Here is a 20,135-nt window from a genome sequence, read left to right on the forward strand (position 1 = left end):
TTAGGTTGGATATCAGGAAACACTTCTTTACAGAAAGGATTGTTAAGCACTGGAATGGGCTGCCCAGGAGGTGGTTGAGTCACCATCCCTGAATGCGTTCAAAAACTGTTTGGATGTGGTGCTCAGGGACATGATTTAGCAGAGGGTTGTTAGAGTTAGAGCAGTATGGTTAGGTCGTGGTTGGACTCGATGATCTTCAAGGTCTTTTCCAACCTGAGTGATTCCATGATTCTATGTCTTGAGATTTGCTCTTCTTCTCTTTCAAAAAAAAGATGCCCTGATACACAGCAGAAGACAACATAAAATACAAAACCAGCAAGATATTTCACAAAGTTCACTGCATAGTACATCACTGTTACACTACAATCCACTTATCATGATGTACCCTGGTTTTCCAATTCCTTTTTACAATGCCTGTTAATGTTATCTGCATTTGATGGTAGCTATCTGTTCAGTCACACTAGATACTGCTTAGCTGTTGCACCCAGTGTGATAAAACAAAATGTCACTCTAGTTAACAACCTCTATGTAATCACCTGGCTTTATCACAGAAATGTAACGGGTCCTGCTCATCACTATGTCTGCCAACCAGAATTTTGCTCATGTCCTGCCTGCGTGGCAACATACACGACAGTGGATTTTCATTTCACATTCTTTCTAAAAGCATTACCTCTCTCCCCATGAAAGTCAGATCTAAATTTAACAGACGTACAGTGATTCTGCAGCCTGTATGCAAAGACACGATATTGATGAGTAAAATGTAGGCCAGTCAGTCAGGAATAACTGCACAATGCATAGATCCACAGGAAAAAAAAAAATCAAATGTGATGAAGAAGAATTTTCATGCAGCATAGGAGCCTTTATGCAGGAAGGAAAGGGTAGAGGAAGAGATGCTATTCTTTCATTAGATCAGAAAATCACAGCACCTCCTCCATTTTGCAGCACACCAAATATCAGTGATAAAAAAGAAAAAAATCATGTTTTGATACCTGTTTTCTTATTCCTTTATCTACTGCATGTCTGCCCTAGCACACAGTGGACTGCCTGCATGAATTTAAAATGACTTCTGCTCCCATGAGCAAACCAGTTAATATGCTCTGTACTTACATACTGAATTCAGTCACTAGAATATCCCAACAGTATAACCAGAGCCATCATATTACAGAAATGGCAACCACTGCAGAGACAAAAGGCAATACTTTCAAAGAATGCTAACAAGCAAATCACATTCCTGTTAAAAATAGCTGAAAGAAAAAATGAATTTTTTTGTTAGTTTATTAAAAAAAAGCTGCATTCCAGTTGCCATTCTTATGATTTTTTTTTTAACCTCTAGGTTTTTTTCTTCTGACATGCTGTTGCTATTTTCTTGTTTCTATTACTACTGAACAAACAGCTGCTTGCAGCTGAACAAAAATGCAGTAACAGGAGCTATAAAATGAAACGCATTGTGAATAATAGCTAGGTCACCTGGGTTACTCAGTCAGGCACCAAAATGAACAACACACAGCTCACCTTTAACAACAAAAATGCCAAAGAGTTATTGAAATTAATTAGCATGCACATGTACCCATTTCAATAGCCACCTTTCACTCAGTGCTGCACTCACCGCTTGCTTCCAGCAGTCACATCCACTTCTGCTCTCCCAGTCACTATCTCCTGCTGCTGCGGAGTGGTCTCCGGGTGAGCCTGCGCTCAGAGCTTGCCAGGAAAGCGATGGGCTGGGAAGCTCCTGTACCACCCCTCGCCGGGAGGTACCCTGAGCCTGGCACCCTCAGCCAGAGCAGCAGCTCTGCAGCTCGGTGCAGAAAACAAACGTTTCTGAAAGGCACTGCCGCCTAATTCCAGGGTGCGTTATGCCAACTGTGAAAACAAAAGCTGCTAAAAACAGCGCGTGTGCACGGACACATGCACACAGAGCATCTTAGCTGGAATCAGCTCACATTTTCTCCCCTGTTCTCCTAAAACATCAGTCAATACAACAGGCATCTACACTAAGCGAAATAAAATCCTGCACTGAGCACTGCATCATTCCTAGTTTGTTACTGTAGCTTCTGCTGATAGAGACAGAAGACACAGCGTGTACTCAGAGAACAAAAGAAATACTGTATGAATCCATACTGCAATATTCTATCCAGAACAGAGGGGAAAAGCTCCCCAGGGCTCGTGCATCCCACTGTCTCTTTAGCACTCAAGCAGCAAACATAAGGCAGCCTTACCAGGATTACAGATGTTTACCCGCATTCACTGGAGATGGGAGCTTTGCATCCCTGCAAATGCGCCAGTCAGCTCGAAAGCTTCACAGAGCTGAACGCGTCTCAACCTCTGCCTCTCATTTACTGTAACACAGAGGATTTTCAAAGCCATGCCTCACAACAGCTGGCTTGTTTTTGCCTGCTTCCTATGATTGACAAGTTCATACAAGCTCCGTCAACTTTAACCTTGATAAGTGAAGGCTTGGTCTGTATTGTATGTTACATCATTAGAAACTTCTGACCTCAGGGAAAAGATCTCAGAGACTTCAAAGCTTTTCCCTTCCCCCACTTCCCCACCCTCATCTCCTGGTTTTGGTTATAAAAGAAAAAAAAAGAAAAGATTCTAAAAGTCCTTTAATTTTTTAAGGATTTTTCATCCCATTTGTGAAAATCACGACCTACGCTTCAGCAATAAGAGCTCCACAAATGTGAAGTATTTACAGTGATTATAAAAGATCGGCATACTACCAGGTTCCTTTCTGAACAACATTCAAATAAGCAAGTCTTTAATTTTAGAAGTGAGTCTTCGTTAACAGCCCTCCAGCATGATCTTTTTTGCATGTGCTGTGTGTATAGGCGCTCTTCTTGCAGGAGGTTCTGCAGGGAAAGAACTCAACACTCAACACCACCCCCATGCTCCATCTTAAGATGCACCACGGCCTTCACGAGAGCAAAGTTTTGTTCCTTTTTTTTCTGGAAGAACACCTTAGAGACCCAGAAAAGCTGTGGAAAAGGTTTTAATATGCATTATAAGGTCATTTTAAAGGATGACTACTTGAAGAGGAAGATATGATTTAGGCTGTACAATGTGGAGAGACAGTTAATCCCTTCCACTAATTTTTTTTTGTTTCCCAGTGCTGTTGATTTGATTTCAACATACAGAAAGAAAGACTTCAAAAAAGCTCATTCTGTCTTCACTGTTTACATAAAGCAAAGCAATTGGTTAACAGACAGTAACTGTTGTCCCACACAGAGAAATGGAGTAGAACTGTTACATCATTTTTACACAAAGCTTTACTGAAATTTATTGTTGTAAACTGCCTCATGCATGACAGCAAATCACAACTCATGCTGCCTGAGGGCCTATCAGAGATGGCAAGCATATTACAGGCTAACTCATATTGAAAGGACAGTAAGTCACTCCATGTGTTCTGCTGTACTGAAGAAACAAATCAATCACCTGTTTCCAAAATGTTTTCCCCCAAACTATTTAGGGGAAAATAAAATCTATAATATGTCAGCTTATAATGCTTTTATAGGTATAATTGCTAGAGAGTACCTCTAGTCTTCCCTACTCGTATCATTAGAATAGCTGCTAGAAGATAGCTGGATATCAAGTGATGCAACAAGAACTTAGTTTCTGGGTAGTCTTCATTCTATTCCTCTTACCAGGAAAAGCAGTACAACCACACCAGAAAAACAGCAAAAAGAATGAAATCTTACCAAATGATCTCTGTATCTCTCTCCAGAAAACTTCTTGTATGACAATTCTCTTGATCACATCCAGTTTTAGTGCATCCAGGATGACATCTTGGGCTTCTCCAGCTTTTACCACTTGTCAACTCTCAATTTTGGGGGTGAGGAACCATAAAATCATAGAATCCTTAGAGTTGAGAAGGACCTTTAAAGATCATCTAGTCCAACTCCCCTGCAATGAACAGGGACATACACAGCTAGATCAGGTCACCCAGGGCCTGATCCAGCCTCTCCTTGGAAGTCTCCAGGGACAGGGCATCAACTGTATCTCTGGGCAACCTGTGCCAGTGCCTCACCACCAGCCATAAGCTTTTTCCTTATATCCAATCTAAATAAATCCTCTTTAAGATTGAAACTATTTCCCCTTCTTGTGTTACAGCAGACCCTGCTGAAGAGTCTGTCCCCTTCTTTCCTGTAGCTCCCCTTTAGATTCTAAAAGGCCAGTATCAGGTCACCTTGAAGCCTTCTCTTCTCCAGGCTGAACAGTCCCAGCTCTCCCAGCCTGTCCTCGTAGGAGAGGTGTTCCATCCTTCGGATCATTTTTGTGGCCCTCCTCTGGACATGCTTCAACAGGTCCATGTCTCTCCTGTACTGAGAGCTCCACTTCTGAATGCAGCACTCCAATTGAGGTCTTACCATCACAGAGTAGAGGGGCAGGATCACCTCCCTTGACCTGCTGGCCATGCTTCTTTTGATGCAGACCAGGATACGGTTGGCTTTCTGGGCCACAATGTGAAGGCACATTACTGGCTCATGTCCAGCTTCCCATCCGTCTGTACCCCCAGGGTACAGGGCTGCACTCAATCCTCTAATCTCCAAGCTTGTACTGGTAGTGAGGGTTGCCTCGACCCAAGTGCAAGACATTGCATTCGCGTTTGTTGAACCTCATGAGGTTCTCCTGGGCCCTTTGCTCAAGCCTGTCTAGGTCCCTCAAGATGGCATCCCTCCCGTCTGGAGTGTTGACTGTATGGAACAGCTTGGTGTCATCTGTAAACCTTCTGAGGGTGTACTTGACCCTACTGTTGATGTTACTGATGAAAATATTAAAGAGTATCGGTCTCAGCACCAACCCCTGGGGGATACCACTTGTCACCAATCTCCATCTGGACATGGAGCCATTGATCACCACTCTCTGGACTCGATCCTGCAGCCAGTTCTTTGTCCACTGAACATTCTGCCCATCAAGTCCATATTTTCCCTATTTGGAGAGAAGGATGTTGTGGGATACCATGTCAAAGGCCTTACTGAAGTGTAGGTATATGACATCAGTGGCTCTTCCCTTGTCCATTAATGCAGTGACGCAATCACAAAAGGCCACCAGGTTGATCAAGCAGGATTTGCCCTTGGTGAAGCCATGCTGGTTCTCTTGTACCACCTCCCTGTCTTCCTTGTGCCTTAGCATAGCTTCCAGGAAGATGTGCTCCACGATCTTTCCCAGCACAGAGGTCAGACTGACAGGTTGGTAGTTCCTGAGGTCATCAGTTTTACCCTTCTTAAAAATGGGTGTTGCCTTTTTTTCCGGTCACCAAGGACTTCACCTGATTGCCATGACCTTTCAAATATCATTATGAGTGGGCTTGGTGATTACATCAGCTAATTCCCTCAGCACTCTGGGATGCATCTCATCAGGACCCATAGACTTGTGGATGCGGACTCACAGGCTGGTGTCCTAGTACACTAAGAGATGCATCTGACCATCTCTGGGCTGAACACTAGTAGGAGAGTTAATGGGAACGCAATGGGAGTAGCCTGTTAGGATGGAAAGCTGTCTGGATTGCAAGACTAACCCATCATGTAAGATGAAAAGAAAGGATGGATGCATCTTATAAGAGAGGTAGGGAGGGTAAATACTGGAACTAAGAAATAACAGTGACAGAAAGCATCTTTCTTAGCACTCTCTAGTAGCCACAACCAATCCTAGATCACAAAATAATGCATTTGGGCTACTCTTAAGAACCACAGATCTCTGGACTCAAGAAGCCCTGAAAGCTTTAAAACGGACAACAAATGGAAGGAACAGACTACTACAATGGGACAGTCCAGCATACAACTCCTGATTTGAAAGGAACCTGGTTCAGAACTTTGCCACTGAAGAGCTACCCTGTGCCAAAGGCCATATGTATTTAAACTAATCATCCTTAAAAGATGTGAAATTCACACTGTTGTATTTAGTTTTAAAAAGGGCATCTACATAACAGTGAAGAATATTTTTAAAAGGAACCAACCAGATGGTGTAATGCTAAGAGATAACATGTGACTGAAGATACAATGCATGAAACTCAGAGAAAATGCACAATACCTACCAAAGAAGCAGACTTCTTTTTCTCCCCACTCTCCCTCTTCCCAAAAAGCTGAATTAAAAAATAATTATAATAGCATCCACCAGAGAAATGAAGTCCCATCCAAATAATGAAAAATCAGAACTTCTCTAGCAAAACAAGAGACTGCAATACAATTTCTTAAAGGTTCTAGGATTTAAAAAAAAAAAAAAAAAAGTACAAGAGTACTAAGAAAATAAACCATAGAATAAAATATACATGACTCCCTTCACATCTGCTTGATCAAAGAACAGGTCATATATTATTTTCAGCTGTCCACAATTAAGTGGGTAGTCATAAGTTACCAGGTCTAGACGATAATTATCTTAGACTCACAGAGGCAATTGCTAAAACAGTATCTGTGATGTAGAACTATCCATTCATATGATACTTTGACAGCTGTTTGAGCAAAGTGATGTTTGTGGAAGGAAGACATGAAAGAGGTGAGAACAAGAGGAAGAGAACAATAGTAAAAATAAATATTCATTATGAGCCTGAAGAATTTCAGATCTGTAAACTTAATGCCTAAGTTAACCAAAGAAGTAGAAATTATATTGAAAGATTCAGCAGATGTACTAACTAGTATATTAAAATGATTAGTATTCGTTTGGGACTGTGCAGAAAAGCTATGCCTCACGTGTTACTCTTCATAGAAAGGTTACCTACACCCATGAACAACAGAGATCTGCAAGACAGACTATTCAGATTTCTAGAAGATTCTCAACACCAGAGGCTCCTAAAAATTTAACTGCCATGGGACACAATGAATGGCAAGGATTTCAGTATCTATCTGATTTACAACATAAATGAAAAAGAAGACAAGAGGTGTTGCTAAGAGAAATTCCTATAGCTGAGTGAATGGGCTATAAAACAATAGATTAAATTCAGATTTAATAAATGCAAAGTAACCCCCAGGACTTTGATGTGCGACACTGCATTGGCTGAACTTCATGAGGGACCCATTTCCTAAGGTCCCTCTGGATGGCATCCCTTCCCTGCAACAATTCAGCCACGCCATTCAGCTTATCATCTGTGACAATGAAACGTCATAATATCATAGAATCATCAAGGATGGAAAAGAACTCTGAGATCATCCAGTCCAACTATCCACATATCACCAACATTTCCCCACTAAACCACCTCCAGGGTTTGTGACTCCACCACCTCCCTGGGCAGCCCATGCTGCCCACTCTCTCTGGACCACTCTCTCGGAGAAGGATTTCCTAACATCCAGCCTGAATCTCACCTGGCATAACTTGAGGCCATTCCCTCTCGTCCTATCACTAGTTACGTGGGAGAAGAGGTTTATCACCACCTCACCACAACCTCCCTTCAGGTAGTTGTAGAGAGTGATAAAGGTCTCCTCTGAGCTTCCTCCTCTACAGACTAAATAATTCCAGTTCCCTTAGCCCATATTTGCACTCCAGACCCCTCACAACTTCAATGCCTTTCTCTGGACATGCTCCAAGGTCTCAGTGTCTTTCTTGTAGTGAGGGGCCCAAAACTGAACAGGTACTTGAGGTGAGGCCTCATCTTGGCTGAGTACAGAGGGATGATCACTTCCCTGCTCCTGCTGACAACACTACTTTGATTGAAGCCAGGATGCCATTGGCCTTCTTGGCCGCATGGGCACACTGCTGGTGCTTGTTCAGCTGAGCGTCAACAAAAACCCCCAGGTCCATTTCCTCTACAGTCTTCCAGCCACTCTGCCCCAAGCCTGTAGTATCGCCTGGGGTTGTTACCTTATGAATTCATAGTGCACCAAAGTTGTTGCAGTTCTCCTACAGTTTCAGAAGGAACATAGGAGGCTGTAGATATACAGAGAGAGGAACATTAGCTATTACAGAGGAGACAGATACACTCCCCCTTCAAAAAGAGATGCTTTTCCTCACATCATTACAAAAAGCTATTGATGGATGCCAAAAGTCAATGTGGGTCCAAAACCAGTAAGATACTTTTCTGAAAGTCAAACTTACTTAGGATCGCATCTCTTAGATGTAGGTTACCAGAGGCTGGGCAAGGATCCCCAGAAGCATAGTTCCATGTCAGTCTTGTTTTTATTTTATCTGAGCATCTGCTACTGTTCAGTCAGACAAAGGAAATTGCGATGGGCAAATGTTTGGCCTATCCAAGCATGACTTTTAAGAATCAACTTCCATCAACTTCTCACATACACTGGTGCTTCTACATTACAGAATCTTAAAGTGTAATTGTTATTTAGCTATTATTAATCAGTCAAATACATCAGTATACTGGAAAGGCATAGTGGTTCACGACAATGAAACTTGTAACAATTATCAGTATTTATAGATAACTCAGGAAAACAAAGGATGGCTGGAAACATCTAATACATGAACACACGTTGGTGGTTGCTCAGTCCTTTGTAGTCTCTACACACGTGAACCATAGAACTTTTTTTTCAGACTAGAAAAATACATACTTTAAAACAGCTCGAGACAGTACTGAATCATTCATTAGACCATATCACACCTACCAGTGGCAAAAAGGTTGCCTGACAGATGCATTAACTATCCATATATTAAAGAAATGCTAGCGTAAACAGACAGGGCTTCAGCAGCCCATATTCTTAGTCTTGTTAGCAGCTAAGAGCCTGTGAGGAGGATAAGCATCTTGGCTCTCCTTCACTTCCTCTAAATGATGACAAAAAGCTGCACACAACCTGCGAGTAGGAGAAAGCTGCAGATTTATTTATCTTACTTCTTTAAAGTCAGGGATTCAGACATCTGAAGCATTACTTCAATCAAACAGGTATGTTGGGGTTGTGTGAAAAGCATGTCTTCTCACTTTAACTCAAACCAATTTCTGTCAAAAAAGATCACTTAAACCTTTCTCGAAGTCCTTATTATACTTAAAACTGATTTTAAAAAGAAGACACTTCACATGCTCTTGAATGAAATGATTACACAAAATTGTTATTACACTGTACAGTAGATCAGAAAGTAATTGCGTATTCTTTTTTCCTATTAATTACTACATGCTAGGTAATTCCATACTCAGCAAACCAATAAGGAATAGTTATTTTCTTTAGAAGAGTTCACGTGAAAAATATCAGTAGCTGTAGGTAAAACATAAGGCAGAGAACTTTGATCTTTTGCACCATAAAATATTGAGACTCGTTATTCCATGCAGGAAATGTTTACCATAGTCATTTTTCACTGATGTCTAAGGAACCAGTTATTCACTATGACACAATTTTTTCCTTGAGAGGAAAAGGTAGGAGGGTGAAAATACTTTGCTTTTACATCTGTGGTGATGTCTGATAAGTCCTCCAATGACTGAGATTCATTCATCTCACAATATTCATTCCACTTGATTCTAGCAATGCATAGGCGGTAAAACAGATTTTAAATTTGTATTCTTAATTTGACAGAATGCCTGCAGCAGAGTTCTGCTGCACTATTTAAGCAAATGGTCCATTTGCTATATATAAAAAGGAAATTCCCTTCAAGCCTTCTTGCATTTCAATAATTAAAGCTCAGTTAAATAGATATCACTATTGTATATTGCTACTTTTTGTTTGATAGTGGGGTAAAAAAAATAACTTAAAACTTAAAATTAGTGGAGCTATAAAAAAACGGGTGGTTTCTAAGAATATTTCCAGTGTCTAATTTATTTTCCAATGTCCAACTTACGTTGTTTTTCCACTGCAAACATGAAATTACATGTCCAAATGTGTCATATTGATTTTTCGTCTGCTAGCCATCCCTTACTGCTATGTGGTCTCAACCCCCATAACGGATACAGAACAAGCTCAGAGAAAATTATCACAACACACATGCATGTTCTATAAGCGTGTGCAGCATAAGCATATGCTTCACATTTATATAAACACATGTAAGAGAAGTATCATCCCTTTGTAAATCCTTTTCCATCTCACTTGAATCAGAAGACATGAGATTATTCACATTCCTGCATACTGAAGATCCTTCAAGGATACAAGGGCATAGTGCAAGGGCTGCTCTGAAAATAATGCCTCCCATTTTATTATACATCGTCAGAAGCAGATGTTGGTGGTATGGCAGTAGAGGCTGAACCTTCCCACCAATATTCTGTTACATGCTGTTGCCGTGTGACGGATGGCAGTAGAGGGGCAGTCCGACAAAATAGAATCTGAAAAGGAAATGTGTAGGAAGCAAAGGTGTGCCACTGAATTCTTCCATGTAGAAAAAATGGCATCCATTAACATTCTTTGACAATTGCTAAACGTTTATGGAGTGGATGTGAGCACAGTGAGGGGTGAGTGGTGCATTTCAGCAGTGGTGACAGCAACATGAAAGACAAATCATGTTCTAGACAGCCATGCACAGCTGTCACACTACAAAACGAAGAGTCAGCTCATCCACTCACACCAGCTAATGGTGATGACAATGTTGAAAATCAGTGTTTTGTAGCTGAAAATTTGCTCTATCAAACAGTGTAAGACTGTTCTTCATATTGTTTCCCTCGTAAGAAATAGGAGGCATTACTTTCAGAGTCATCTAATTTTCTTTTGCCCTGCCCAATAAGTGTGGAGGCTCCTGAAAAATCAGATTCCTTATGAAGCACCTGGTATTGAACTTGGAAACCTCTCTGTCAGCTCTTGTTTCTTAATGGTGTCTTGTCAAAGATTTTATTCTTGCTTTTTTTAGAATATTAAACTTAGGCATTTAGTCCACTTAGGCATCAAGAAATTACTTTCATTCTGTTTTTGTATGGTAAAGGCTGTTCCTCTGTCTTGAAGAGTTCAGGTAGGAATGACTACTAAGGCATGCAAAGTCAAAAAGAAGCTTCTTACAGTGTTTAATTAGAGTTGAGTCATGCTTTGGTCCTGTACTTGACATGTACGTATTCCTTTACTTGTCATCTACTAAGTGTTGAAAGACTTTCTGTGAACTGTGATCTCAGAAATCCTCTCTCAGTTTCTGAAATTATTTAATTTTTACAGACACTGTGGAAACAATAATGGAGGAATACAAGTCAAATGTTTTTAGAAAGTAAACATAAGCAATGGCTGTGGATATCTCTAGTAAGTGAGAATCTTAAGAATGAAACCATTAAGTACTGCTCTTTTGATGCGGACTGACATTTATGCCTGCCATGTCATTCTGCAGGAAGCCACAGATTACAGGCCAGATTACACATTTCCATCCTTAACCTTTTGAAGGACTATGTTGGTTTAGAAATTCTGGAGACTTACAGGGAAGTCGGTTGTATAAGCAGCTTATGTCATTCAACAGAGTGAGATCTGCTTAAAGAAGGAGGACAGTCTTTATGTGTAAGAAGCTAAACTTTGATAACTGGTTTGCAAGAGACTACAGTAGCATCATTAAAAATATAAAAGTATCCATTTTCTTTTACAGACCAGCAGAATCATGCTCTACTTTTAAAGCAGTCTTTAAGTTAAGAACATACTTAAAATTGCATCAAACTATGGTATAAAAACGTTCAGCTCACACCAGATGACTGACTGCACACCTGAAAGTTTATAACAAAAGTGATTTGGCTCTAGCCTGAGAGATAACAATGGCTGCTATGGACCATTGCTGGCAGTTCCTATAAAAATAATACTACAAGCTATTAAATACTGTAACTCATTAGATTACGCCGTAGCTTTTCCAAAAAGGGAGATGAAACAATCTAACTTCCTCAGAAGCACTCAGTAATCTCAGAGGGGAAAAATACAGCCCAGACAGAAAGGAGCTCACAAATCACTTTTAAAATCATTAAAAAAAAAAAAAAAAAAAAAAAAAAGAAAGAAAGAAAAAAAGAAAACTAGAAAATCGCTCTAGCAAAATGAACCAGCAGCAAAAAATCCAGGAGAAAAATTGCTTACAAAGCAATTTTTAATTTTTTCTTAATCTTCACTTTAACCATTAGATGTTACAATACTCCAGCCTTTTATTAATTCTAGGTTTAATATATGAAAATGACTTGTATTTCTCTGGAAAATAAGTAGGAATGCTGCAATGGCATACTTTCAAAGTTCATTTAAAAATCAAATTATCCATTTTTTTTGCCAATGCCCTGCGGGGGAGGAAGGCCAGAGGCATCTTGCAGTGCTGGATAGTCTCTAACCCACAGAATGCATCCATGAATTCCAAATCTGTCTCTCATCTTAGGTCTCTGTGTATGTAACACAAACACTGAAGGGCTGCTCCAGTGTCCAGCACAGTCACGTTGTCTCTGGAAATACAAAGGCAACTGTAGTACACTGGCCTCAGCAGCACAAAATGAGGGACATTAGCAATATAATCCAAACCAAAGTATTCAAGAGAAGTATTAAATACACCCATTAGGAAGATTTCTAGTTTGGTTAATATTCATGTTCAAGCATGTAGCACAGATTGGGTCAATTTGCTAGCTATCGGCAGATTTCTAGCTTTTATAAGTAGGGAACTAAATGTTTTTAGAGCATCACCAAAGAGAAATATCACACACAAAAAATAATCATAAAATTCATTCATTCACAATTAATCTGTTTCCTTTCTACCAGGCCTGTTATAGTGGTTGGCAGCCCTGCTCATGGCAAGGAGCTGGAGCTTGATGATTTTTAAACGTCCCTTCCAACTTAAGCCATTCTATGATTCTATCACAGAAGAAAAGAAAAAGAAAAAAAAAAATAGGCACAGAAACACATATTCTTCCATAGTATAGCCATACATCATCATTCAGTGCCAGGTCACAATACAGGAACTAAATGTCCAATTGAGAGATTTCATTTTTATGTTTGTTTTAAACACAGAAGGCTCAGAGCCCTCTGCATAGCACAAGTAGTGAGGGACAGACCGTGTCAGAGACCATTTTATAAAACCCCCCATGAGGCACTGAAACAGTCAAAGCCTACATCTGAAATCGCATGTCAAAATAGGCTTTCGCTCACAAAAAACAAGTTACTGCAGCTGGTGCCCAGTCATGTGATATTCATAGATTCCATGACTATAAAGCAAGAATTGTGCTGCACAAACACTGTTAAAATGCTGGCGTAGGTGTATTATGCACATGCTTTTGTGACTGGTTCAGCAATGCTGGATGGAGCTGTTTCACTTGCACAGAGATGCTGCCTGCTCTAGGCTCATTGTGCTGCTTCTCCCCCACACCCTTCCTCCTTCCCCATCTCCCTCCACAACGCATGCGCTCACATCCTCACGTGCTCCTCATTAAGAAATCACTACGCTAAGTACAAAGGGCTACAAAGAATTAGAAAAATAGCAGATGGGCACTTCAGCTGGGCAATACGCATGCAAAAGCTTTACAAAATACACAAATACTGTTTTTTACAAGCTTTTATGGCCACGTCTTACAGTCCCAGCGTTTGCTGCAGTTTAGAATTTTCTCTCCCCTTGAGAAATTCGTATCGCTTACAGAATTAAGGAAAGCAGTAATTTTTCCAATACACATGCTTCTTGTTACAAAAGATGATATAAAAGCTGGTGACTGCAATATGTGCACAATCCCACTTGCGTTGTTGCACATCCCCTGGGCAGCTGCAGTATCAGCATTGCTGAAATCACTGGTTGCATTACAACAGCTCCAGCACACTGCTGGCCAGAACGAGGGCACTCTGCCACACATGAGACCTCAAGGATTATAGCTCTGCTGTGCATTGTGACAGACATACATTTGAGGAAGGTCTAAAAAAATTACACAGTTTAATTAGAACATGAATTAACAGAGAAGTAGGGCTGGTCAAATGGGAAAACAACTTCTGAGAGCTTCTGTTCACATACTGCGTTCTGCAAAGGCACAAAACAGTCAAGTCCAATTTGCAGTGCTACTGTGTTCCAGTAGCACACCGTCTTTGCCAAATACAATACTGGAAGGCTTCTGGGAAATCTCAAGCATTTCCTTTTCCCCCCCACCCCCCACCAAAAAACCTGTTACTGATAAATATGAAACATAAAAATCTGAATTGTTTCATGCACACTAATAAGAATCATCTGACTGTGAACTGTAATGTACTCAACACTTGATAATTTCTTCAGGCTCACTCTAGGGTCCCCCAAAACATCAGTTCCAAGATTAATTATATGATGCACGTAGGAAAGATGTGGGAAATAAAGGTAAAAAGGTATTGTAAAAGCTCTGAACACATCACAGCAACATGCAACCTTCCAATTTGGGTCAGGAAAATATCAGATCAGAGGAGCTGTCACAAGAAATGCTTTTAAGCCAGAAATCAAGGAACGCTTACCTTACACAGTTGTTCCTTTCATCCAGATTGTTAATTTTAGAGAAAATACGCTCTCCATCTTCCTTTAAATCCTCTGCTTGCCTCCTTACTTCAACTGGAACTTCCTAAAAGTGGTTTATAGCACAAGTAAGACAGCAAGTCATCATGTTACAGACTCCTGAAAAATCTGTCATTATAGAACCTCTTATTTGTGGCTTTGCTCTGTTTGAATATACATGAAGTCAACAGCATAGCATGCCTCGAGCTCGTTTGATTTTAAGTGGAGCAGTGTGCTATGTGACCTCTTGCACAGCACTACAGACCTGTACTTGAGCTTCTAGCTTAGTTTGCTGAACTACTGAAGGGTTTAACATTTATAAACCTTTGCAACTTCCAATTAGCAAAGACAAAAATGCAGCAAAGAACTGACAGAAGATTTGCTTACATTTTAGAACAGGCACGTATACAAGGTTTTTGAATCCCCGAGTGCGTACTTCAGTTTCTTAGTACAACATACAGCATTGCTGTTCCAGAAATGTATTATCTCACTACCTTCAAACAACCACACCCAAAGTATAGCTTTGCATTACAAACACTGAACCTACAGGAAATTTAATTGCACATTAGTCCTGAAATCATCCGAATCGTATATGCGAAACAACATCTTTCTTTACTTCAGTCTGTTGTAAGCATCTTCAATGTACTTATCACCATGCTTTCCAGGTGCCTAAACAGGTGTCTGCATTTTGCCCCAGGAGGCCTATACTGAACTTAAAGGCACTGACTAATAAACCAGAAATGCATATATGGAATAGATTACATGACGATTTTCTGCTGGGTAGGCAATTATTAAATAATTTAGTTAATTTAATTTTCAAAATAACTTCCAGGTGAATATTTCCAGGGCTGGAATCTCTACTCTTGTAAATTATCTGCATAGTTAATTCTGCCTGCAAAGTTCAAAAGTAACTCTTGCAAAACCTAAAGAAAAAAATGCATAAAAGGACTCCACAACTTTAGAAACCAACATATTTTCTAAGCTATTCTCATTCTGCATGCACATGTGCTGTGTGTATGTATATATGCATGCAATGTTTTCAACAAGAGAAAAAAAGGAAAGCATAGTATGCCTCCCTTTTTTCTTGCAAAAGGTAAAGTTCAAGCCAGGTTGTACACACTTCAACTCAAGACGTATCAGACAATCTTGTAGCAGCTTTCAACAACATATTTTAAGCACAGAACTGAAGAGACTAGGTTTCTCTGTTTACTTCCTTTGCCACCTGCCAGCCATTCCCTGGCCCTACTCTCTTAAAAATTAACTTAATATTTACTTGCGAGTTGAACAGATATTTGGCATCTCTCTGTGGAATACATTTATAGTTCTTAAATCAAGCAAGCTGACAAAAAATAAAACACAGAGCAGTTTCCTTTTTTTTTTTTTTCCTGCAGTGTAGCTTTAACATTAGCAGATACATTTTTTTTAGATCTCTAAACTTTAGCAGGCTGAAGTTCTGTTCTATGTAGCTGATCCACAAAGCAAGTTTAGAAGAATAGAGAAAATGCATAGAAAATGATCAGACCATCAATAAAAGTGGAAAAATATAGATATTATTTCTCCTTGGAATATTTTAGCTCGTAGTTCCAGAGAGCAGCTTTAAGAATGAAAATGGGAAAGGGAGGAAGTAGCCACAAAAATGAAGTGCTCCAAGTGCAAGATTGCTTTGATCCTCTTATATCTCTACTGTAAATTGGAGGACATTATCAAATCAGCCAGTTTTTTTCTTCCAGTATGCACAAGAAATTATTTTATCCAATTGTTCTTTGCTACACTCATTGCCTGTGCAACACAATTTTTGAACTCACTAGAGCTACACGTAACATTTATTCTATTACAAAGGAAAGGCTAACATCACATTACATGCAATCCTATATTGAAAATTTTCACAAAAATTATCTTGCTCTCCCTCTCCCCTCACCTCCCTGTGCCTCCCATAGGCAGTGAAAAGATAATACAAAAGCTGCTTGTACCTGTTTGTAGAAATCAGTTGAAGGGGATGATCTAGATCTCTCATGGGTATACTGAGGTTTCTCATGCTGTTCGTGGCTGACATCAAGGATGTTATCTGCTGAATGGTACCTTCCTGAACTCCTTGCCTCGATGGGCTTCCGCTGCTCTTTCCATGATGCCTGATACTCTGCAAAGGTTCCCAGACGCTGTGGCTGTTGAGATTTCACAGTCCTATCGGCAGCCTTACTACTGCTGCTGTGGTGGACACTACCTTTTGGAGCATGCGCAGTTTCAAGTCCAACAGAAGCTGCCTGACCTCTTCTCTCATGCCAGGACTCGTCTCCCTCCTGCCCGCCGTAAGCTTTCCTGTCCGTCCTCTCAGGCAGCCCCTCAGTTAGGCTGTGGGGAGTTGGTTTCTGTGCGGGCTTTCTACATGCAGGCTTACTTGTTTCTTCAAAAAATTTCCACCTGTCTGCAAATGAGCCTAAGCCTTCTTCAGACGTTTCTGGATGGCAGTGGGCACGACACTCATCCTCTGACATCCCCACTTCATTCATCTTCTCCGGTTCAGAGTAAGACTTCAGTTTTTGTTCTGTTGTGAACCTCTTCCTGGCTCCAATGCGAGAAACGTGATGAGTGCCACTCCCTGTAGGATTTGGTTTAGCTTGTGTAGCCTCAAGGAATCCAGACACATCTTCAGAAACCAAAGCCAATAATGAAGAGTTGTAACTACCAGCTTTCCGTTCTGGTGACCTGGGGGGATATTCAGCAGGGCTGGGCTCCAAGTCCCGCCGTTTGAAGGAAGTTGCCCGCAGAACTCTGGCCTGTGCTTCCTTCAGGTGATCTTTGTAGGTGCTAGTAAAGTTCGTATCTGGGGAGGCGTTCACATTTTCTGCTGCATCTGGCTTTCCGTTCTCGCTGCACTCCTCCGTTTCAGATGACCCTATTAAAGTAGCTGTGCTTCTACTTTTCTGTAGCTTTGCCCTTCTCATTTGGATCTCATTTCTCAGGGTTGTTGCAAAACGGTCGCTCCTTCGTGCTTGTTTAGACAAGTGATTGTCAAATGGGGGCTGACGATCTGTTACAGCTTCTGGGCTGCCATCAGAGTGTTTTTTGCCTTCCTGAGCCAAAGAATGCAACATTGGAGTCCTCTGAGGAGAGATCTTGCTACTCTCATCTTTTCCCCACCTGAAGTCTTTCTGAGCAGGCCTGTTTTCAGCAGTAAGGGCACAGCCCTTTCCGTAGTCCTGTTGACAGTGCCTCGTCTCACTTTCCTCAAAGCTGCTCTCAAAGCTTTTCTTTTGCCCAGACTTTTCAGCATGATTCATTTTTATAATCTCTTCTACTACAGCAAACCTAACATCCCCCTCTCTGTCCACTGTGTAATGACTACTGTTCTCACAACCCTCCATAGAAGATTCAACAGACTGTTGAGGTAGATAGCATTTTGGTTTCTGGACCATTGTGACAACTGCAGGATTTTCATAAGGTCCAAGAGAAACATCAGCCCCTGCTGCAGGTTTCCAGTTGTCATCCTTGAGCTGCAGTGGCTTTGAACTTCCCTGAGCAGGCTGTTTTGCTGTCACACAATAATAGCGACTCTGTCCAGTGTTGTCTGCCTTCTGTTCAGGAGCACTGTTTGAAGAAGAGCAAGCATTGAGCAGCCTGGTGTGGTTTAGACTGTATCCATGAAAATGATCAGTAGGCAACTCTTGAATACCACCATAGGAAAGAAAAGGTTGCTGATCTTTAGGCGCAGCTAACATTCTTGTGTTATAAAAAAAAGTGCTTTCATCACTGTACTGGTGCTGGTGGTGGTAGTTGTAAGCAGGCTGTGCAAAACGAACATCAGTGCTGGACAAGGATGACTGCAGCTTGCTCACAGTTCCTGCATTACTATTGTACCTTTCACCAACTGCAGAAAAAGCATGCTCCGAACTGAGATCTGATTTATAGTTTGAGCCACTGACCTTCCTGTCACATCCTCTGGAAGGCCGCCGTTGCTGTTCCACAGTTTCTGAGTTCCAGTCATTCCTGGTCTGAGATCGGTTCAGGGCTGTAAAGTGCTGTGTGCTGGCACTCTCTGAGTATGCAGGGCCCTGGGCTTTCTCATGGCCTTTGGTAGCAGCAAAGCTGTCACTACGGAGAGGCGGAGGTGGTGGGGGAGGAGAGGAAGACTTCCTTTTATCTGGAACATACCAGACGGGCCCAAAGCTGGATCTTCCAGAGCCAGCAAGCTTGACATCAGGGTGTTCCTCTATTCTGGGACTTCTGTTATTCTCGTACTGGGTGGGAGCTGGCAAATATCCAGGTTTGTCCTCTATCCCACTGTAATCGTTCAAAAACTGTCCAGACTTATTTCCATGTTTAGATGTCTCCCAGTGGCCTACTTTATACAGCATATTCTCTGTTGAAGAAGTATCTGAATTGGACAGAGTGTGGTCAGGGGTACTAGAACTTGTGGAAAAAGACCCGTAGGCTGAATCCCGCTTATTCTGGCTCCCTAGATGGTCAATGCTGCTATTAGACCTTGCAGAAGAAAGTCTTCCGTATTGGGCTAATTGTGGAGTTTGGTCCCAGCTGTCCATACTGCCCAAAGAGCTGAACTGGTCAGATGCACGATGGAGACTTGACTGATCCCATGAGTTTGACAGGTCATGAGAAGAACAGCTGTGGTAGGAAACAAACAAAAAAAGCCCCAGTATAAATACAACAGTCAAAAAATTCCATGATGCAATTACAAATATTTGATCACTAATTTTATTAATACTGGTGAAATCCATCTGTATAGCAGTTACTTTGGACAGTCTAACAAAACTGCGAGTACACACACAAAGTCACAGCTTTAATTTTGCATTCTGCCACCAATCCAGAACTTGAAACCTTAAAAACTAACTTTCTACCTATACCACTAAGTAATATTTATTTCCTTCAAAGGTCTCCTTTTCCCTACGCAAACTGATGATTTTGCTGACTTTTGGACAAATTCAGTTTCATCTCCATTAGCTCTCTTTTTCTCAGGACAAACATCAACTTATTTTGCAGTTTATTTTCCAAGCACCTTGATACTTCCAACTACTAACCTTGCGCACTTACCTGTTCACCTTCAATAAACTCACTCAAAAACACGAAGTTAATCCTTTGTCTTGATTATCCAGCCCCCCCATTAAATACTAAAAACACTTGCCTCAAATTCCACCATTTCAGTTCTTAGCCTCCACATGAACCTTGCCAATATGCTTTCATTCAAACCATTCTTAGTTTGATGTTTTCACAAAAAAGTCATTCAATTCTATCCAGTTACACACCATTGTCAGGAATCTCAAGCAATTTACTTTCTGCTTGGACAAAACTAAACCTATGACTTTTCTTCAAAAATCCTTACCATCACCTCTCTGTCACTCCTTCTTGTACAGAAGTGCCACCTTTGACATTGCACTTTCTCTGTCACATTTGTCTAGGTACTATTTCAAAACCTTGCTGCTTATGTTCTCTTCCTCACCGCAATCAACTTTGCTTTGTTTCTTTCAACTTCTTTTCATTATTATTTTTCATAGCGCCCATCTCCTGTCAATCCAACACACTCATGCTGAGACGACCATCTTTCCAATTAGTCTCACATCTTCCTGTCTGAACTTCACTGCCCACCCTTATATATCAACTCAAATTCCTGTCTTTGCATGCAAAGCCCATTGGTAGAAATCCCAGAACCGTTCCAATTCCCTGCAGCTATAATTATATCAAGCATCTATCAAATCTTGCACACTAAAGGAAGCATCTAATCAATCTTGTGCTATAAAGAAATTTGTGAACACTAATACTGAAATAAGATTAGTCCACATAAAATCAGTACAAAGAGTGATACAGGTCTTTTTTCTTTGTCTGTCAAAAATACTGCAAAAAGACAACTA

The 20,135-nt window shown here is 40.9% G+C and overlaps 1 protein-coding gene across 4 annotated transcripts in view; it reads right to left on the reverse strand.

Annotated features, from left to right (window-relative positions):
• Positions 1-20,135, reverse strand: part of SHROOM2 (shroom family member 2) — a 124,295-nt gene that overhangs the window by 24,220 nt on the left and 79,940 nt on the right. For all 4 annotated transcript variants that reach the window (XM_085212573.1, XM_085212563.1, XM_085212582.1 and 1 more), the window contains 2 exons: positions 16,245-18,894; positions 14,238-14,341 (listed from right to left, as the gene is read on the reverse strand). In XM_085212573.1, the coding sequence (XP_085068699.1) occupies positions 14,238-14,341; positions 16,245-18,894 (2,754 nt within the window). The remainder of the gene's footprint in view (positions 1-14,237; positions 14,342-16,244; positions 18,895-20,135) is intronic.

Source organism: Meleagris gallopavo, chromosome 1 (assembly GCF_905368555.1).
Source record: "Meleagris gallopavo chromosome 1, MGAL_WU_HG_1.1, whole genome shotgun sequence".
Lineage (NCBI taxonomy): Eukaryota > Metazoa > Chordata > Aves > Galliformes > Phasianidae > Meleagris > Meleagris gallopavo.